This window comes from Ursus maritimus, unplaced genomic scaffold (genome assembly GCF_017311325.1).
Source record: "Ursus maritimus isolate PB19 unplaced genomic scaffold, ASM1731132v1 scaffold_2, whole genome shotgun sequence".
Taxonomy (NCBI): domain Eukaryota; kingdom Metazoa; phylum Chordata; class Mammalia; order Carnivora; family Ursidae; genus Ursus; species Ursus maritimus.
This window is the reverse complement of record NW_024424452.1, coordinates 14,956,122-14,978,187: the sequence shown is the minus strand read 5'-3', so window position 1 is coordinate 14,978,187 and position 22,066 is coordinate 14,956,122. Positions and strand designations below refer to the sequence as shown.

General features: G+C 42.9%; 1 protein-coding gene across 3 annotated transcripts in view; it reads left to right on the top strand.

The window, feature by feature from the left end:
• LOC103670173 (S-adenosyl-L-methionine-dependent tRNA 4-demethylwyosine synthase TYW1) overlaps window positions 1-22,066 on the top strand; it is a 202,241-nt gene that overhangs the window by 7,500 nt on the left and 172,675 nt on the right. For all 3 annotated transcript variants that reach the window (XM_040634988.1, XM_008698566.2, XM_040634987.1), the window contains exons 4-7: window positions 479-580; window positions 2,221-2,415; window positions 3,952-4,173; window positions 9,299-9,421. In XM_040634988.1, coding sequence (XP_040490922.1) covers window positions 479-580; window positions 2,221-2,415; window positions 3,952-4,173; window positions 9,299-9,421 — 642 coding nt within the window. The remainder of the gene's footprint in view (window positions 1-478; window positions 581-2,220; window positions 2,416-3,951; window positions 4,174-9,298; window positions 9,422-22,066) is intronic.

Sequence of the window (22,066 nt, the reverse complement as noted above, 5' to 3'; positions counted from 1 at the left end):
CTTCGCTGTAGTGGCTTTTCTGAGCCCAGACCCTCCCTGGGGTTTTGTCAGGCATATGGACTCTCCCCTAGGGCTTTCTCCTCCCTGTCAATGCTTCTGTTTGCTTTCTGTCTTCCAGAAATGTGTCACATTTCTCACGTATCCCATTCTCTTCCGTCTTCAGTATTTCTTATCACCTGCGTGTTTATTCTAGTAGGGCAAGGCGGCTGGAATGTCAAAAAGCCAATTTAGATGTAGTCCCGCATATGTACTTACAGAGTGAGAACAGCACCGTGGAATGACTGATCTCTATAAAGATGCTTGAGAAAATGGAAGAAGCGAGAATAGTATTTGTGTTTATGATGATAAATGTCAGTTAGTGAAAAAATTTTTCATGATAAATGCCTTATTCCTTTGCCAACAAGGGTAAATAAAGACTGTATTTTGCTTTAATAGCGTATTGAAGACTTGATGTGATTTTTTTTTTTTTTCCTATTAGGGATTTGCCGCAAGTCTTGCTGAAGCAGCTGCCTCCCTAGGCCTGCCTGTGGCGGTTGTGAATCTGAAAGAATATGATCCAGATGATCATCTCGTAGAAGAGGTTGGTACTTGGGTTATCTTTTCCCTTTAGTCCAAATTCTCAAATGTAATTGACCTCCTGTATTCTGCGATAAAGAGAATCTTCAGAATAAATTTAATTTTCGCGCTAAGGCGTTTCAGTTGGTTGAGTTTTCAGTATCAGTCAGAGGTGCTGAGCATGTGGTGTGGGACCTGTCCCTTTGGCGTGTGGTCTTTCCTGCTCCCGATCTCATCGTCAAGGGCGGGTGATTGATGGCAGTGTGCTGAGCCTATGACCCATGTGTGAGCTGACCGAGAGGTCAGGAGCCACGTGGGTAGCTGAAAGGGTATGAGTTTTGGAGTTAGAGAAATCTCTTGCTACTTGTGTGACCTCCGTGCCTTACTTAATATCTACGTGGGTTTACTTTCTTCACCTGAGAAATCCCCCTCCTTCTCCAGCTGTACCCAGGGGAGTCTGCCTTACAGTAGAGGTTCTCAAGGTGTGGTCCTTGAACTGGCACTCTCAGCGTCTCCTGGGAACTTGCTAGAAGTGCAGCCCAGCCCCGGATGTGGGACTGTAATTTTACAGGTGCTCCAGATGATTCTGAAGCAGCTGAAGTTGGAGAAGCACGTAGAGCAGGGATGGACGAACTTCTTTTGCAAAGGCCCAGGTAGTCAATATCAGCTTTGTGCAGCCATAGGCGGTGTGTAAACGAATGAGTGTGGCTGTATTCCAGTAACGCTTTGTTTAAAAACAAAACAGGGGCGCCTGGGTGGCGCAGTCGTTGAGCGTCTGCCTTCGGCTCAGGGCGTGATCCCGGCGTTCTGGGATCGAGCCCCACATCAGGCTCCTCTGCTGAGAGCCTGCTGCTTCCTCTCCCACTCCCCCTGCTTGTGTTCCCTCTCTCACTGGCTGTCTCTCTCTCTGTCAAATAAATAAAGAAAAATCTTTAAAAATAAATAAATAAAAACAGAAGAAAACAGGCAGTGAGCTGGACTGGGCCTGTTGGACATAGTTTGCCAGCCCCTTCTTAGTGGATAACCCAGCTGTAACTGTCCATTTCTTTCTCCCGTAAGAGAATCATGGAGTGTAAATGAGTGAGCTCGAATCTGCTCAGAATTACTTGTGAAAAATTATTAGCAACCTTTGAAACTTTATTATTAATAATGGATAGCTTATAACTGACCTTATGACTTAGAATTTTTAAGGTGCGTTCAAGCAGATGGAATACTGTGGCTCGCAGGACTGAGGGGTATTTTGTTTCCCCATGGAGATGATGGTACCAAGTGTTACATAAGTTACTTCACATTTAAAAAGGTTTCTTGCTTTAATTTTTTATGTAATTTTAAAGATCTCTTTCTATGTTTCTTCCCGATCGATTTGGATTTTGTTTCCAATATGACAACTGGAGACAATAGGAACTTACCGCCGGAGAATTAGAATGGAGTACATAGTTAGGGGCACCAGGGGTACATTGGCAGGAGCAGGAGACTGGATTTTCTCCCCATGCAAGGTGTCCTTGCTCTGTTTTTCTTTTACTTTTGAAAATGAGTAACGTTTTGCAAGCACCTTTGTCCTTCGAGATTAGTATTGATGTAGATGTCGGCGTTTTAAAAAGGGATTTTCTTTACCGGCAAGTTGTATCTTGAATATTCTTCTCACACGATTACTTTCTTGGTTAGGCCACTAGTAAAAACGTTTGTGCCTTTGTGGTTGCTACGTATACCGACGGTCGACCCACCGAAAGTGCAGAGTGGTTCTGCCAGTGGCTGGAGGAAGCATCCAGTGATTTTCGATTTGGCAAAACCTACCTGAAGGGTGTGAGGTATGCTGTATTTGGCCTGGGAAATTCTGCCTATGCCAGCCACTTCAACAAGGTAGGTGTGCGTTGAATTATAGGGATAAATTCTCTATTATAATGAGAAAAGATTCATACCCACACACACACATCCACATGTGTATGTGAAGTTGTCCCCAGACTTTGGTGTTTGATAGTAAACTTCTTGTGTTACTGTTTATAGTGGGGAATTGCTACACACATGTATCCAGGCTTGGGGTGTAGTAGGTTCTCAAGTAAATTTTTATTGAATAAAATGCTTACACCTCCTATTGTCTAGTGTCATAGTAGCCTGGATTCATGGCCATCACGTCCAGTCTGCTGTCCCCAGGCAGGACCTTGTGGATGGAAGATTAGTCATTCTTTGGACTTTCTCAGCCGCCTGTTCTGTTGAACAACCTTTATGGCTCAAGCTAACCCTGAATACAGTTGAGCTCATTGTCTTTTAATCATTAATTTTTAAAGGGAAATAGAAGAAAAACATTCACTGCCTTTTATGTAGTAAAATATTGTTTTGTTTTCCTACATCTTTTTTCTGTACCAAGTTAACTTGGCTCCTTTTCTTTTGCATTCTATTCTCTCTACTTTGTTTTTTATTTTTTTAAAAGATTTTATTTATTTATTTGACAGAGAGACAGCCAGCGAGAGAGGGAACACAAGCAGGGGGAGTGGGAGAGGAAGAAGCAGGCTCATAGCGGAGGAGCCTGATGTGGGGCTCGATCCCAGGACTCTGGGATCACGCCCTGAGCCAAAGGCAGACTGCTTAACGACTGAGCCACCCAGGCGCCCCTTTTCTCTCTACTTTAAATAAAAACAATGTAGAGCCTCTCTGTTTCTTGTGGTTCTAAACAGTTACTAGAACTTTTGTATATGTACCTCTTCCCAAAATGGGCCCAGCCTGGCTCACCTATCTTTGGTAGAATGTGAGTAAAGGTGAACGTGGACATCTTTCCTTAAGCTTGTTTTCATTCGTTATATCAAGATGTCTATTTCTGCCCATATTTTCAAAGGAAGTAGACCGCCAAAAACTGGTACAGTTCAGATGTGTAAATGTTCTGTTTAATGCCTTGCCACTCAGAAAGTCTATCAAGTTTTTGAACTCTTCACTGTGCTTCTTGGTAATCCCTGTGGCTCAGCTTACCTGCTCCTTCTTGCAGTACGTCAAAGTTCTGAATTGATGAAGTCGTGAGTCTTGCCAGATGGGCTGCATTTGCCCTTTGTGTTTAAAATGGGCTTTGCTACATTTCGGAATAGATTTCTTTTGCTGAGGAGTTACGTGATTCTGACCACGACTTCGAATAGTAGTTTTCAAAGTCTTTTTTAGGTAGTAACCTTTACCTTCGTCAAAGGGTTTGTCCCTTTGTTTAAAAAGAGTCTTTTGCAGGGTCTTGTCACATGTAAACAGTGTAGCATTTGCAGGTTGCGGCTGGGGCTGGGGGGCCTCTGTAGGCCATGTTCCCCCTTCCCCACAGCAGCCAGCAACGGGGCCCCAGAGTGACTTGGACCTTTTGCAGAACAACTGCCCAGCCTGTGATTTAGAGGATTGTGTCTTAGCTCCTCTGTCTTCTTCTTGCAGGTTGGCAAGAATGTTGATAAGTGGCTCTGGATGCTTGGTGCTCATCGCGTGGTGACCAGAGGGGAGGGGGACTGTGACGTGGCTAAAAGCAAACACGGGAGCATCGAAGCAGACTTCAGGGCCTGGAAGACCAAGTTCCTCGCCCAGCTGCAGGCCCTTCAGAAAGGAGAGAAGAAGCCCTGTGACGGCAACTGCAAGAGAGGCCAGTGCGAGTCGTCCGCGGTACGGAGCCCCTGTCCGGGTCTCGCTGCTTTCCTCCTGTGTGTGGGGATGCTGGACCTTACTACTGCCCCGGGAAACTCCTTCCCTGGCTGGTGGTTAGGAGGAAGATCTGCGGCTCCTGTGGTGGTGGTTTAGAGAGTGTGCGGCCTTCCGAGCGAGGCCAGTGTGGGCAGCATGCTTTCCTGTTTCTCTGCTTTAATGGTCACCTTGCCAGAGTTGCGGACTTCTCCCACAGCTGGCAGGGAGGAGGCAGAGGCCTGAGGTTACACACGTCCTGTCTTCGTATCCCCTAAGCACGTCTTCCTCCCGACCTCTCCTGCTGGAAGGCTGCCCATCATTCTAGATTCTTCTCCTCCTGTCCCTCACATTGCAAACGTGTCTCTTTGGTCCTTGTTCAGGGACCCTCGTTTCTTGGAAGCTCATGTCACCTGACTGTTTCACCGCTGCTGCCTTCATGGCTGTCTGTCTGTCATCTTTTGGTCACCTGCTTACTTGTGTCATTCAAGAACCACTTGCTGACTCACTTCTCTCCACCCTTGTTCCTGTTGTTACCCTTGGGGGCAAAGCCATCCGTCCAGGTGATCGATCCAGCGTCCTGGTCCCCCAGGTGCCTGCCCTTCACACCTCCAGCAGCCATTGTCTTCGCTGACCTTGACCCCTCACTTCCACAGTCACCTCTGAAATTTTATGTTCCTGTGACCTCGGCTCTGATCTCTCGCAGGTGTCCTACTTCAAAATTCTTTTGATCCCATCAGTTTTTCATTGGATAGTGAAAACTGCTTACTTCACTTCTGTGCTTACGCAGTTTAGATTTTATACTCATTCTTTTATAAACAATCTTCAGTTGCCTTGCCTTCCAGTCCCTTATCTGACCCAAATGGTCAAACCCCAAGCCAGGTTGAAACCTACCATTTGCCTTTCCATTTTCCTGCTGCTTGGTCTTTGTCCCCGGATTCATGACCACAGGTCCGTGTGTGCACTCAGACCTGCCCAGCAGTGTCCAGCGTTCTTGTGTAAGTTCCCTTTCTCACTCTCCAGATGACTGTTGAATTCTCTTTCTCCCTGCTCCTTCCTCCAGCTTTGTAGGAAGCTGCTGGAGATCTCGTATAGTGCCGCGCACCCCATCTACACATCCTCTCCATCTCTTGTGCTGCAGGAGACCACAGGTCTGAGTCCTGTCAAAGCCACTCTGTGCGTGCTCTGGAATCAAGGGCTTTGTCTCTGTTTTCTGTGTCTCTCTTGCGTTGTTAGTCTCTTCCCCTCCACTAGATTGTTCTGTAAATTTATGAACACGCTTTGGAATCACCCGGCTCAAAGGAACAGGAAAAGCAAGCAAGAAACAAATGTTTCTTTTGTTCTGTATGTTTCAGCTGCTGTTTCATTTTTCTCTTCTCTTTCCTGGCTAGTCTTTTTGCTCATGTTTATCTTCCCTCCCATTGGTCCTTAATATTTTTATACAGTGTTTAAAGAAATTGAGGTAAAATTCACACACATACGATTAACCCTTGTGAAGGCTATGATCCCGTGGTGTCCAGTACATTCAGTCTTGTGCAAACACTGCTTATGTCGCAGTGTTCTTTTTGTATGTGTTGGTACACTTGTTCGTTTTGCAGACTGGCCAGTTTCCATCTGATTTGTGTTCATGTTTGCGGGTTCTTCTGCCTGCTCAAATCTGCCACTGAAACCCGCTAGTGAAATTTTTAGTTCTGTACTATATTTTTCACATCAAGAATTTCTTCGTAGCCTTTCTATAAATTCTGTCTCTGTTGGTGTTCTCTATTTGTTGGGACATTGTTCTCCTGGTTTCCTTCAGCTCTTGGAGCATATTTAAGACCATTGACTTGAAGTCTTTATCTGGTAAGTCTGTGTTTCCTCAGGGATGGTTCCGGTTGATTTCTCCTGTGGATAAGCCAGACCTTTTTATTCCTTTGCATGCTTTGTGATGTTGTGTTGAAAACTGCAAGTTTTGAATATTATCATGTGTTAACTCGAAATCGGATTCTTTCCCCTCCTCAGAGTTTATTTTTGCAGTTTGCTGGGTTGCAATTGTTTGTTTAGTGACTTAAAAACCATCTTTGTAAAAACTGTCTATTGTGTCTGGCTTCTTGAAGTCTGTTTCTTTAGTTTGTATTTAGCTAGTGCTGTGACAGATTTCCTTGGATGTCATTTTTAAGTTTCCTTTTTCTTTTTTTTTTTTAAGATTTATTTATTTATTTTAGAGAGAGAGTGGGTGTGTGTACTTGAGTGGGGGGAGGGGCAGAGGGAGAGGGAGAGAGAATTTCAAGCAGACTCCCTGCTGAGCACGGTGCCTGATGTGGGACTCTATCCCAGGACCCTGAGATCATGACCTGAGCCAAAATCAAGACTTGGACGTTCAACCGACTGAGCCACCCAGACACCCCAAATTTCCTCTTTTTTTTTTGATTTAGTGTTTACTTGGTTTTTGTAAACCTTTGTCAGAACTCTGGTAATTAGTCAGAGTTAAATCTGTTGGTTTTTACTTAAGTTTTAGTTGTTTCTATGGGAGAACAGGCCCTTTGAGTTACCTACTCTGCCATTTTTGCTGGTATCAGCCTTGGGTCTTAACATTTAAACAAACTTAAGTAAAAAAAATTTTTAAATCAAAAGTAGCACATGTGCATTTAAACCCTCAAATAGTGCTTCTAGGTTTATAATTAAAAACTATACTTTCTTGCCTTATTCTGTCTAATTCTTATTTCCCCAGGGCAGTCATTTTCAATTCTAGCTTTTTCATCAGATATTTACCTCTATATTCCTAAATAATAGGCCCTTCTTTCTATTTCTTGATTTTTAAAACACTTCAAAATCTCCGTCTCTGTCTCACATAGACACACACACAGAGTATCACTTCCCTTCCTCTCATCTTCTTTGTACAGTTGTATCACACTCTCTCGCCAGACCGTTATTTGTTGTGTCATAGTTGTGACGTGTACATGCTCCAATCTGCCCTGTGTACTGTGGTATCACGTGTTCATTCCTACACGTTTATGTCCCTTAGATACTGGCTACATCTGCTTTGATTTCTCTATGAATGTTACTAATTCATTCCAAAATTCTAATGGACCTGAAAATTATTTTTCAGTATTCTGTGGTTTTTACTGATTTCTTGGAGGCTTCTCTTGAGTCCTTTCTCCTCCATGTCCTTGGAGGCATTGCTGCTCCAAGACTTGGTGTGGGTGAGGTCCTCCCTTTGACTGGCTTCCTGGGTTGGATTCGCTGATTCCTGTATCTTCTGCCTTCTTATTTCTTGGTTGACTCTTGTTTTTGGAGCACATTCTCCAGTAGGTCTCTGAGAAGGGTTGTTTTGGAAGTAAATTGATTGATGCTTCACTGAGTAGGGTTCTAGCTCGGAGTAATTTCTTTTTTCTTTTTTTCCAGAAAATTGACCACATTGATCTGCTGTCTTCTAGTTAGAGTATTGCTTGTGGGAACTTCAGTTTAATTTGATTCTGAATTTTTATTATAAAATCCTCTTCTCCTCCTCCTAGAAGCTTTAGAAGCTTTGAATAAAATCCCTCTAACTATCTATTCTTTGCTCTGTTTTTTCCCCCAAATTCTCTGGCTATCTTTTCTGCTTTCTCCTCTTGCACAGAACATTTATTTCTAATTGATCTGTACATGAGAAATGCAGCGTCTTGGGGTCCCAGCTTTGACTTTGGTCTTCTGTGTTAGTCTCCCCTCCCAGTATTGTCCCCTTGACTTTGCCTGCTCTTCCCTGGTCCTGTCCAGCTGTCAGTTAGGTTCTCCAGAGTTCAGGAGATACTTCCAGCTCCATCTCTCACGTACCTCTTAGGATTCCCTTTTTTAGTTCATATTTGTCCTCTTTGAATTCATCATATGTTTGTCAACTCAGTGATATGTTTCAAACTGTGCTATTAAAATATTCTGTTATTTGGTGTTATTTTCTTTTTCTTTTCTTTTTTTTTTAAAGATTTTATTTATTTATTCGACAGATAGAGACAGCCAGCGAGAGAGGGAACACAGCAGGGGGAGTGGGAGAGGAAGAAGCAGGCTCATAGCGGAGGAGCCTGATGTGGGGCTCGATCCCAGTACGCCGGGATCACGCCCCGAGCCGAAGGCAGACGCTTTAACGACTGCGCTACCCAGGTGCCCCCTCAGTGTTATTTTCTATAGGACGGGTGTTCAGAGTCCTCCACCCTGCAGCTGGGAGAAGTCCCAGGTTCTGCTCACCCACTCTGGTTTGGCTCTCTGCCCCACAGCAGCTGCTCTTTCCTGAGTCCCAGGACATCCTATTGCCAAGCGCCATGGGTATTTCTCTTCATTTTACTTGACCTCTCCACGGTATTGGATACCGACTCCTTCTTTGAGTCACTCTCTTCTCCTGACTGTCACGATACCATTCTCATACTCTTCCATTTTCACTTGGAACCGCCTTCCTTTGTCTAACCTCTACCTGGTGGAATGATTCAGGACTTAGTGCGAGGTTCTTTTCTTTGTTGATACTTTCTCCCTGGATGAGCTTATCTAGTTTCATGGCCTTAGATTCTGTCTATGTGCTAGTCATTCCCAGGTTTATATTTTCAGCTCTGAGGTTTACCTTGAATTTCGTTCTCTTCTGTGCATCCTCTTTAAAATCTGCCTGGATGTCTGAGGCATCCCACACTTTACAAATTCAAAATGGAGCTTTTCATTTCCACTCTCCCGGTCTGTTTCTCCCCAAATCTTTCTCATCTCAGTAAACAGCACCACCGTCTCAATTACTTAAAAGAGAAGCCTGAGAGCCATGCTTCATTCCTTCCTTTTCCTCATTCCTGCATTTAGTTCCTCACTAAGCCCGGTTGGTTCTGTGTCTCAGAGGTCAGGGAATTTTTTCTATAAAGGGCCAGCTGGTAAATATTTCCATCTTTGTGGGTTATATGGTTTCTGTTGCCACTACCAGTCCTGCCACCATATCACGAAAGTAGCTATAGACGATTTGCAAGTGATGGTTGCCTTTAGATTTGGCCTGAGGCTGGCTGCATGTGGCTTGTGGGCCATAGTTTGCTGACCTCTAGCCTAAAATATCTCAAATCTGTCCAGTGAACTCACAATCTGGGAGGGTTGCTACTTCGAACAATGTGTTTCTGAAGCATTGATGTTCCAGGAGGAAGAGCCCTTTGAGAGCACCAGTGAGGAAGAGTCTGGTACAGAAGACCATCAGAATCCAAATTCTGTCGTCGATGTTGAGGACCTCGGCAAAATTATGAATTGTGTGAAGAAAGAAAAGGTACTGTAACTCTGGGAAAGAGTGAACTTGGATCCTGCAGTTAGCAAACATCTAGAATTCTGTATGGGGCTGTGGTCCATATGAACTCATTAGGCAGTCTTACTTCTTTGCCTCCTTCTTGAGAGTGCCACACTTCTTTGCCATTTTTTAACAATTTTAAAAAAATTTTAATTTAAATTTTTTTAGAGAGAGAGAGTGCGATCTGGGGAGGGGTGATAGGATGGGCAAAGAGAGATAATCTCAAGCAGGCTCCACACCGAGGGCAGAGCCCGATGTGGGGCTGGATCTTAGGACCCTGAGATTATGACCTGAGCCTAAATCAAGAGTTGGACACTTAACAAGCTGAGCTGCCCCACTTCTTTGCCATTTTTACATGAGCTTGTAGTAGGATAGGCAGATTTTAGGGCAGGAATTGAAGAAAGGGTAGATGGGTAGAGGGGCTTCATTCAGTGATGTGGCTGAAGAGACAGGTTGAACAGCATGAAGAGACTGAGTGTGTTAAGATTCCAAATGGAACTCTCTTAAAGTTGCTTCCCTGTCATACGGGGTGAGTAGTGTTGGGCTTAGGGATAGCACCTTGGTTTGTAGGCGCAGAGATCAGCATAGGTGGAGGCCCTAGGAATCTAGGAGATGTTAGTTTGGGTTGTCATTGTTGCAGTGATGAGATGAATGTGAGAATGTACAGTGCGGTAGGATTTTACACAGATTGCAGTGATCTGAAATTGAAATAGTATAATATACATGATAGCATAAAAGTATATAGACTCAGTTTATGTATGAGTTTTGGGAAATGAGACTATCCTACCAAAAATGTATCAAATGTATAAATTTTAGAAACAAAAGAAGTAAAATTATGGAAAAATCCAAGAAAATCAATGATAAAATTAACACAAACTCAAATGAAAGAAATCAATAAGGTAGCAGGATATAATGATATATTTTCAAACAACAACCAGTTAGAAGCCGTAGTGGAAGAGAAGACCCCCACTACAGCAACTATATAAAAGATAAATAAGTATGTAGAAATAAATTTTAAAAAGAAATATCCTAAATCTCTGATGAAAACTGAAAACATTCCTGTAATTAGAAGTGTTCTGGCTCCTGTTGAGACAGATAGAATAAAATTTCAGGAATAGACCCAAAACTATATGGGAATTTCGTATATAATAAAGGTGGCATCTCTTTTCCCTGGGGGAAAAATATCCTTTTAAGGTAGACGATGTTGGGAACCAGGTAAGCTACCTGTGAAAATTTAGAATTTTCTCTGTGCCTCTTACGTATATCAGAATAAACTCCAATTGGGTCAGAGATCTTGATGTTGAAAAAATATATAAATAACAGAATTAGTTGCATTATTATTATTATTTTTTTAAAGATTTTATTTATTTGACAGAGACACAGCGAGAGAGGGAACAGAAGCAGGGGGAGTGGGAGAGGGAGAAGCAGGCTTCCCATTGAGCAGGGAGCCCAACGTGGGGCTCGATCCCAGGACCCTGGGATCATGACCTGAGCCGAAGGCAGATGCTTAACAACTGAGCGACCCAGGCGCCCCAGATGCATTATTTTATAATGTGGAGAGAGGTTTTCTGTATGATTCAAAAATAAAAGATTGAATTTACCAATGGTTTTTAAAAAAGATTTGCATGGTTATAAGCATATCAAAAGACAAATGATAAAGAGGGGGAAATATTTGCCCCTTATATAATAAAGAAGGAGTTAATTTTTGTACTGTACAAAGTGTCCTTAAAGTTGAAAGAAAAAAGACCTAAAACCTAATGGAAAAAATTGGCCAAAACACCTAAATAGGCAAGGCTCTAAAAAAGCTCTACAAATAGTCTTTAAGCATATGAAAAAATGCTCAAATTCACTCATAATGAAGGACATGCACATTAAAACTACATTGACATACATTTCTCACCTACCAAAATAGTAAAAGTTCAAATTTTGGACAGCTGGTGAGGCCCGGGGAAAACAGGTACTCACACCTTGCTGATGGGAGTCCAGAATGGTATAACCTGTATGGAGGGGCATTTGGCAGTCTACCAAATTCTCCTGCATTTACCTACGATCCAGCAGGCCCAGTTGTGTGAGTTTGCTTTGAAGATACATCTTTACTAATACAAAAACAGCAAACACACAAGGTTATGCTATAAGCGTATGTAGCAAACAGCTGCCAGATATTGGTTGAAAAAGCATGATATAGCCACACTCTATAGATATTGTTGTGAAATCTGTAGATATTATGTGAGAAAGAATAAGGTGGGGGGGACGCCTGGGTGGCTCAGTCGGCCAAGCATCTGACTCTTGATCTCAGCTCAGGTCTTGATCTCAGGGTTGTGAGTTTGAGCCCTGCCTTGGGCTCCGCACTGGGCATGGAGCCTTCTTAAAAAAAAAAAAAAATAAGGTGGAGCCATGTGTATTAATGTGATTTTCACATGGTGTTGGATTGGATTTGGGAGTTGATCTGAACATAAGATTTTTTTTAAAAAATGTGTTTATTGTCATGGCAGATTTGCAAATTTATAATTTGAGTGTGTATAAATAGTATTTTGTAGCTATGTTTACAGAAAGAACCTTTCGTGTTCTTTTTTTTTTTTTTAAAGGTTTATTTTTTTATTTGAGAGAGAGAGAGCACCAGAAGGAGGGGCAGAGGGAGAGGGAGAGAATCTCAAGTACACTCTGTGCTGGGTGCAGAGCCTGACACGGGGCTGACACGGGGCTGACACGGGGCTGGCATGGGGCTCGCTTGATCTCACAAGAGTGAGATCTCGACCTGAGCCAAAACCGGGAGTCAGACGCTTAACCGCCTGTGCCACCCAGGCGCCCCCAGAACCTTTCATGTTCTGACACCAGCCAATACCCAGTTCAGTTCAAATGACCTGCTGTTCAGTTTAATTCCAACACTACCTGAAGTTGGCCTCAGGCTCTGCCGGTTTAGGTTATAGTCGCGCACAAGACTGCCTCCTCGTCAGATGGCAGCTCTAAGTTGGGGGCCACCTGCCCTTCTGATCACCTGGTTATAAATTTGAGGGTCTCATGATCCCCTCAGTTTCGATAAATTTGCTAGAATGACCCAGAACTCATCGAAAGCACTATCCTCACAATGACAGTTTTAAAGGATACAAATTAGAAACAACCAGTGGAAAAGACACATAGGGCAAGGTCTGAGAGCAGAGGCGTGGGGAAGAGACTCAAGAGTTTCTGTGCCGTCTCTGTGTGGAATCCAGGCACGTCATGCCTCCCCACCACATCCATGTGTTCACTAACGAGGAAGCTATCCTGAGCTTCCAGAACTTTTATTGGGATTTCGTTGCATAGGCACGACTGATTAGATCATTGGCCATGTGATTGAACTCTTTCTCCGGCTGACCTCCCTCCCTGTTTCTTTCCCTGGGGCTCCAGCTGGCCCAAAGTGGCATTGAGTGGTTGGTCTTTCTGATGACCAGCCCCCATCCTGAAGCTATTTAGGCCCCCCCCAGTCACCCCATTTGCATAACAATGACCCTTCTGGCACTTAGAATTGCCAAGGTTTTTTGAAGCTCCCTGCCAGGAACTGGGGACAAAGAGCAGATGTGTGCTTTGTTATGCCACAGGCCTAGAAACAGAGGTAGTGAGCACTCAGCTCTTGTTTTCTAAATATCGTTCTTCACTTAAAGGCACCAGGGCTTCTTGGAGAAATGACTGCTTCCAGGGTTGAGGAAGGGAGAGTAACAGATGGGCCTGGGACATCTTGTTGGGCAAGTAGATCCTCAGTGACTGATGGAGATATGTCAAAAGGACATAGGGACCAGTTGGAAGAATTTCCCACAGGCCAAATTTGGGACAATTCGAGCATCAAAAATGAACATAATGATTATGTAACCAACATAATAGATTCTATTACATCAAATGAGAAAAAAATCAAACCTTGTGCTACTCAACAAATGAGGCACAGGAGAAAGTCTTTATGGAAGGTTTTCAGATAATAAATATAGAAGGCATGATCAAGTTAGAAAATCACTTTTTTTCAGTCCCCAGTGTAATAATTGATTTAAGCAAGGATTGGGTGAAATGCCTTTGCGGAACAGATAGTCACATAGTCTCAAAATATCATCCCAGAAACTAATCTACTTAGACGTGCCAAAAATAAATAAATCAATGGGAGAAAAATACCCTTTCAGATGTTTTGCTATTTACAGAGGATAAAATGTACCTTTACAAATGGAGTGATGGAAATCCCAATAAAAGTTCTGGATGTTAAAGCTCAGGATAGCTTCGTCATTAGTGAACCATGGATGTGGTGGGGAGGCTTGATGTGCCTGGATTCCACACAGAGTCAGATTCAGCTTCATTGGATGGATTAAAACGGCCTTGTGGTGGATATAGTAAGATGTATACAGCATCATCTATATAGTTCTGTGTCAGAAATGTTTAGCCTGAATCTAGTCATGGGGAAACAGTCAGACAAATCCAGAATGTGGGACGTCTGGGAGACAACTGGCCAGACTCTAAAAAGAGTCAATGTTGGGGCGGCTGGCTGGCTCAGTTCATAGAGCATGCGACTCTTGATCCCAGGGTCGTGAGTTCAAGCCCCGTGTTGGGTGTGGAGCCTACTTAAAATAAAAAAAAAAAAATAATGTAATTGAAAAATAAATAAATGCATATTCTAAAAGATTTTACTTATTTGACAGAGGGAGAACAAGCAGGGGGAGCGGCAGAGGGAGAGGGAGAAGCAGGCTCCCCAGTGAGCAGGGAGCCCGATGTGGGGCTCGATCCCAGGACCCTGAGATCATGACCTGAGCTTAAGGCAGATGCTTAACCGAATGAGTCACTGAGGCTCCCCTAAAAATCTTTGTCATATTCTCAGGTAGTCTTTACAACATCATTTTAAAACCTACAGAAAGGAGTGCCTGGGTGGCTCAGTGGGTTTAGTGTCCGACTCTTGATTTCGGCTCTGCCACCTGTTCTCTCTGGTTCCCTGTTGGTCTGCATCTGAGACCTGCCCCCACCAGCACCCCTCTCTGCTCCCACGGGAACACTCCTGAGTTCTTTATTCTAGAAGGACAGGCTGATTCCTACCCAGCGGCGGTGCTCACTTGCTGAAGAAACTAGTCAGTCCTTTGGTGTCTGGATTTCCTGGGCAGGAGTCCTATACTGTCAGTGATGCCCTCTGAGTGCAGGGGATACACAGCAGCTTCTTTGAGGGGCCCCGTTGGAGCCCTTCTCCTGGGGCTTGAGGTGAGAGGTAGGCACCTGCCCCCCAGCCTCTCTCCATTTGAGGTTGGGGGGGGGAGGGGATCTCAAAATACTTTACCGACATTTTTCAAAGAAGTTTTCAAAAATCCTCTGTCCTTACCTCCACATGCTCTACCCTTTCACATCTTTGATAGTGAGGGAGGCATTTAAAAATTTTTTTTAATTTAAAATCAATGTAGTTAACATAGAGTATATTATTAGTTTCAGAACTCAGTGATTCATCAGTTGCGTATCATACGCGGTGCTCATTCCATCAAGTGCTCTAGTTACTGCCCATCACCCAGTTACCCCATCCGAGGTTGTTGGTTCTCAGATAGTCCCTTTGAAAATATGTAACTTGATCTGTCCCTCCCTTTGGAGTTGCGTATAATTTAATACCCTGTTTACATGTGTTTAAAAAATCCAAAGAATATGGCTCCCTGTCCCTGTTCTTCCTAAATCTCCTCTTCACAGGAAGCCACAGTTTACAGTTTGGCAATATTCTTCCGAGTGTTCTACTGCCTTTACAAACACACCTGCATTTTGGTCTAACTTTGTGTGTCTGGCTACACAGATGGGATCTTTTTGTACTCAAAGTCTACAGACTGCTTTTTTTCTTCTAACATGACAGCTTTCCAGTGCTGTCAGAGACATCTACCCACTTCATTTTAATGTTTATGTAGTGGTCCAGGACTGTGTCTCGTAATGTATTTGGCTCCTGTTGATTAACATTTAGGTGTTCGAATACTCTTGCTCTTATATTTTTTGCAGCTGGAATAAATTTATCTCAAGAGTACGTGCATAAAATTGAAATTTCTGGGTCAAAGGGGATTTCATAGTTTTTAATAGCTATTTCCAAATTGCCCTATAAAAAATTGAAGTCATTTTTATTTATTCTTATAGGAGAGAGGTGAGATTTCTCTATATCTTTGCCAACCCTCAGGTGTTATCAGTCTTTTAAGTCTTGCCAGCCTGACAGGTGAAAAATAATAACCTGATTTTAATTTGTATTTCTTTCATTTTGAGTCAGATTGAACGTGTTATCTTTTCCCGTGAACCATCTCTTTCTGTCTGCCTGGTATTAGATAAAGTACAAGGTCTGAGGGCGTAGTCCCCATGACTGCTTTCACTTCTGACACCAATTGCAAGTTTTGGGGGAGGGGGCTCCTGAAAACCACCCTCAGGGTTGGTGATGTGCTAGAAAGACTCGGGACTCCCTGAAAGCTGTTATCCTCATGGTTGTGGTTTGTTGCTGGGAAGGGGTACAGAAAATTGGCCAAAGGAAGAGACGTGTAGAACAGAGTCTAGGAGGCATTCATTCATTCTCCTTAGGACACGTTGCCCACTCAGCATTGATATGTGACGATATACGTGGGTATTGCCAACCCGGGAGGCTTATCTGAGCTTCGGTGTCCAGTTTATATTGGGGCTTCATTACGTAGCCATGACTGATTGACTGACTGCCCATGTGATTGAACTCCATCTCCAGCACCCCTGCCGCCCCTTCCAGTCTAGTGCGGTCTGAGGGGCCGACCCTGAATAACAGACTCTGCTTTCACTCAGGAAATTCCAAGAGTTTAGATGTTACTTTCCAGGACCTGGGGGCAAAAGCCAGACTTCCCTTCAGGCAAGGCCAAATTTTTCACTACATGCTGTCCTGTATCCCTTTTTCTATTGGGTCATTTGGCTTCTTTTGTAAAGCTCCTAACCATAAAAATTCTTGGTTGAGTGTTAAACTCTAAGCCATAATATCTGAAATTCTTTTCTTGATTTAGAGTCGCTGTCCATTTTTCCTGTTGTTGCAGCATTTTTGTTACTTATTTCTAAATACGTGCATGTGTTGGTGTTGTTTCTGTCATTTTTCATAGCTTTGTATTTCAGAAGCCCTGGCAGAGGAGCTATTAAGAATGACAAGTGTGTGGAGTGTGGGTTCAGGGCTTGGCCTAGCCAGTGTGTAACTCAGTGATCTGAGGGCACAGCTTAACCCTCCCAGCCTTAATCCCCTTGTCTGAGGAACAGGGGCCGTGCCCTCTGCCTTCCTCACAGGTGTGAGTCAGAGGAGCACACGTACGTGACGATGCGTCATAATCTCAACCTGACACACGTCACAAGGAGACGTAAGTTTGCTGAGACATTTTAAACCGGTTTGTACATTTTCCTACAGCTGGCCAGCCAGTCTGTTTCAGGTTTTCTGCTGTTAATTAGCACTGCTCTGAGACCTTTTTTACTTTTAAAAATGTATTAGTATTTCTTAGGTTGTATTTTCCCCACATTGATACCCTGGGTCAAAGCAAAATGTATAATTTTATGACTCTTAATGAAGAATCCGAGGAATTTTTCAGTGGCAGAACTGTCTTAAAACAGGATAGATTTCAGTGCAAGAAATAGCTGATTTAGATAGATTTCTGGATTTTTCCATACGGTTAAGAGAAGATATTTAAACTTTATTTGTAGTGAGTGAAGAGTTTGGAGTAATTTTTTGTCCAGCTTTATTGAGGTATGATTGATAATTGTATGTTTATGTTGTACACTGATTTTTTTTAAGGTATATTATATGTTGATATGTATACGTTGTGAAATGATTACCACAGTCAAATTAACAAATACATCACTTCACGTAGTTACTTCGTGTGTGTATATGTGTGTGTATGTGTTTGTGTGTGTTTATTGAGAACACTTAAGCTCTAATTTCAGCAAATTCCAAGTGTCCTGTAAGAGTTTGGAATAATTTGTGGATTCATTTTTTCTTTGCTTTTCATCTTCTGTCCACTAGAGGGCATTGGAGAGAACAAATGAAAATTTTGGACAGCTCTGTAAATTATTTTTTGAAATGAAATGATTTTGGATTTTACGAACTTCAAGCAGTTGATTTATGATTTATGATATTTTAGATTTCTCATAAAAAGTTTCTCCTGAAATCATTAGATTTGGGGCAAAAATAAATATTTCTCCAACTTCAGTATGACATGAAAATAAGCCACCAGTTTTTGTTTTTCTTTCTTTTAGCTTATGGCAGGGTTTCCAAGTATGTCTCGTATTTTCATTTTATATTGGACGTAATATGCTAAACTCAGTGATGGATGGTACTACTGCCTGGCTTTTCTTTTCCAGGTATTTTTTGGCATTGTCTTTGGGGTCCGTTCATACATACTCCTGAGGTACTAGTTCTGCCCGATTCCTTGCAGGCACTGCACTAAGTTGCCTGAGTCGTTACTGTAGAGGAGGCGCCAGGACTTATGAGTGTTGGGCCAAAGTACTCCTATTGTATGACCTCTTTTTGAGTTATGCTCCCTGATTTTCATGGAGTCACACTGTCTCACCCTGTGTGTCTGTGGGAGAGTTATTTTACTTTCTGTCCTTTTGTTTTCTCATCTCTGAAGTGGAAGATAATAAAAGTAACTGCTTATAAAGTTGTGAAGAAGTGTTCATTCACGTACCCACTTTATTTTGTTGCCTGCCACGTAGTGTGTACTTGGTAGCTCTGAATTATTATCGTGGAAGAAGATGTTTTCAAACGGGATGGGTTTGGTCCAACTGGTATACCACCACGGTGTTCGGTCTCCCTCCCTCTGTAGCGAGATTCAAGATAGTAATTCTAGGGCTGAAGAGTATTCGAGGGGTGGAAGTGATGTCAGGAACAAGAGAGCCAACGTGGGAAATGTTGGAAGGTGAGGAAGACAGATGCAGAAGCAGAGGGGTGGTGTGCCAGGGAGCATGGCGTGTTTGGGGAACTTTTTTTTTTTTTTAAAGATTTTTATTTATTCAACAGAGACAGCCAGCGAGAGAGGGAACACAAGCAGGGGGAGTGGGAGAGGAAGAAGCAGGCTCCTAGGAAGGAGCCTGATGTGGGGCTCGATCCCAGAACGCCAGGATCACACCCTGAGCCGAAGGCAGACGCTTAACGACTGTGCCACCCAGGCGCCCCAGTTTGGAGAACTCTTAAACAGTTTGGTGTATCTAGAATTTCAAGTGGGGGTGGGGAAGTGTGGAGTGAAATAGGGAAGGAAGGTAGGTGCAAGATTCTGGAGGCCTTTTCATTCTCTGTCACGGGCGTGTGACCTTTAACCTACAGGCATCGGGAAGCAATGTGGTTTGCTCGAATAGGATGGATGGGTTAGGGGTGTTGGGAAAGAGGGTAATTCCTGCACAGATTCAGGATATTAGGAGAAATCAGAGTACATGTCGGATTATCTCATTCAGTCCTCACATTGACCCTGATATCCATATTATTATTGTCTCCGTTTTACCATTTTACAGGGTAGGAAGCAGGTTTAGAGAAGTAAAGCAGTTTGTCCAAAGTCAGATGTCTGGCAGGCTAGTAGGTGGTGGGGTCAAGCCTGGACTCCATCTTTTTGTTTCACCCTCCAGGGGAGAAATGGTTTTCAGAAGAGAATCTGAAGAGTTTGGATAGGGTGCAAGGAGTCAGCCAGAGCCTGACAGTTCTTAGGTTGTTTAGTTTTTATTTTTTGTTTTTCTCATGGTTGTGATTTATAAACGTAGAGCAGAATGTTCCTTTTTTCCTGCAGTAAATAAATGTTGTTAAATACTCCCCACAGCATGTTCCGGTTAAGCAGACAAACAGCGATATCAGTATCATTAGTTTCGGAAATAAATGGCGAATGCTTGGTAATTACTCACCAGACAAGCATTTCAATTTACGAAGGGATCTCAGTGTGTCCAGTTCTGATTATAAAGTTGCATAGTACTGCAGTGGAATAACATGAAGCTGTTCTTCTTGTATTATTATTTTTTAAGGCTTTGGATATTTAATTCACCCAGAAACACAGGTGACATATTCCTTCAACCCCAAGACACTGCCTTTAAACCATCCTGTCTTAGCCAGGAGCGCTATTATAGTGAGTTCTGGAATTCTTTTCTTTCTTTCTTTCTTTCTTTCTTTCTTTCTTTCTTTCTTTCTTTTTTTTTTTTTTTTAAAGATTTTATTTATTTGTCAAAGGGAGAGAGAGAGAGATCAAGCACGCAAGCAGGGGGAGCAGCAGAGGCAGGGGGAGAAGCAGGCTCCCCGCTGAGCAAGGAGCCTGATGCGGGACTCGATCCCAGACCCCTGGGATCATGATCTGAGCTGAAGGCAGGTGCTTAACCGACCGAGCCACCCAGGCATCCCTGAAATTCTTTTCTTTTCTTTTCTTTTTTTTTTTATAATGATTTTTTATTATATTATGTTAGTCACCATACAGTACATCCCCGGTTTTCGATGTAAGGCTCGATGATTCATTAGTTGTGTATAACACCCAGTGCACCATGCAATATGTGCCCTCCTTACTACCCATCACCGGTCTATCCCATTCCCCCACCCCCCTCCCCTCTGTAGCCCTCAGTTTGTTTCTCATAGTCCATAGTCTCTCATGTCCTGAAATTATTTTCTTAAGTCAGGTTATCCACAGTAGAATCACTGGGTCAGAGGAAAACCATTTGACACATCTGGTCCAAGTGCTTTTCAGGAAGTCCAGAAAGCATCCTTAAAACCTAGTAAGCAGAAAAACTTTGCATTCCATTGAAACCTTGTCATTTAAAAACTGAGCTGTGACAAGTAAGTGGTGTATAGAGGATCCTTTCTTAAAGAAATAGGAACCTGCAGAAGCGGGGTTAAATTGCAGCAGAAGGAGTTTTAGTTTCAGTACTTGAAGGAGAGTTTCTGATATTGACAGTTGCCAGATCTAGAATCAGTTACCGAGAGAAGTGAGATCTGCTTTTCTAGAGCTAGGAATAGCTTTCTGGAAGTTCTGAGACATTCATTTATTCGGCCAAACATTTCCTGAATGTCCACCCTCTGCCAGCAAGGCTCCAGGCTTGGGCAAGCTGACTGTATAGAAAAATGACCTCTCGGGGGAACCTGGTGACTGTTTTCTACATGACTTGATAAGGAAGGGAATCACTGGATGATAAACTAAGGGTCAATAAAAGAAACAGATTTCAACAATCAGGAAGATTCTTTTTCCCAGAAGAGATGTCTGTGTGCTTTGGTAATGAAAAGCTTATTTGTGGCAAAACCTGTTTAGCACCTGGCTAGGTGGAATTTTACCTTCAGATCTTTTAACGGATGACTTTTTTTGCCTTGTTTATTTCCTAGGTGATAATTGGGACGGTACTGTGGTTTCTGGGATGATGGTATGAAAATGAATTAGATGATATTGTTTAATATCTTTTTTTTTAAAGAAAATTAGTACCACTTTTGCTTCCATGATTATGTAAGATTAATATAGCCCTATTTTTAAAGGACTTTTCACTTATTTATAGTCACTTCCCTAAATGCCTGGGAAGTTAGCTTATAATCAGCTTTCCTTTTTGCATTGGGAAGCAGCGCCTTGGAGGGGACGTGCATTTTCTTTCTGGGCAGGTGTGATGGGATTGGGAGCTGGGAAGGGGTGGAATTACACTTTGGAGACCAGGAGATAGTTAGGCTAGCTTTTGCAGCTGTCCTGTCCTTCGGAGAAACCAGGGCTGGTGTGCACAGCAGTGGCATTATGGATGGAGTGAGGCAATCTGTGGGAATTAAAGCTTTAGAACTCGGTCACTTACTGTCCAATGGGGCATAAGGGGGAGGGCGGAATCAAGGTCGACCAGTTGTGGCATTTTCACTTATTTCTGCTTAGGCTGCGTAACAGCTATACATATATATGTTTGTTATATTATCGTATTCTGGGCAAACAGTGAATAGTGTCTGCACCCAGGGGATTAGAATTTGAATTTGAATGGTGCTTTGCACTTCCTTGGGGAGTGTTATGAACCATTGCCTTTCTTTTCAGAAATAAAGTAACTGCTGCATATGGAAAGTAGGGGACTAAACTGCCCTAGAGACAAAGGATAAATGTTTGTCCTGAACACTCAAGACTTTTCATCACGGCCTCTGATCACTTTCCCATATAAATTTTATATCTAGATGGTTGAAATGGAGCAGCTATACTCACATTTTATCATAGATAACTTCTCTAGTAATGGGACATGGTTGATGTTCCATGGCCATCCTTTGTAGGAGTATTCACTTCATAGGGCTCAGAGTTTGGTTTTTTAACCACAAGAGGGTGCCTCTGGAGCTCTGAGTCCAGTTTGGATTTATGTGGCCCTTGGGGTAAGCAGATACGCTGGTGATGTTTTGTGGTGACAGGTGTTTGAGAGCAGATACTGCTACCTCTAGGCCGTTCTTGCGCGATTAGTAGGGAGTTCCAGTAACCTGTGGAATTACCCCAGAGGCATTTAAACACTGTCAAGGTCAAGGTCAATTCATCTTATTCCACCACAGACTTCCTTTTTAAGCCCACATCTTTGCTTTTAGATCTTAAATAGACTTAGAAAAAGCCAAAGGATTCTTTTATTTTTAAATATTGTATTTATTTGTATTTTTATTTTTTTGAGAGAGGGGGCAAGAGGGAGCACGGGGCGGGGGGTTGCGGAGAGGGGAGGGGGAGGGGG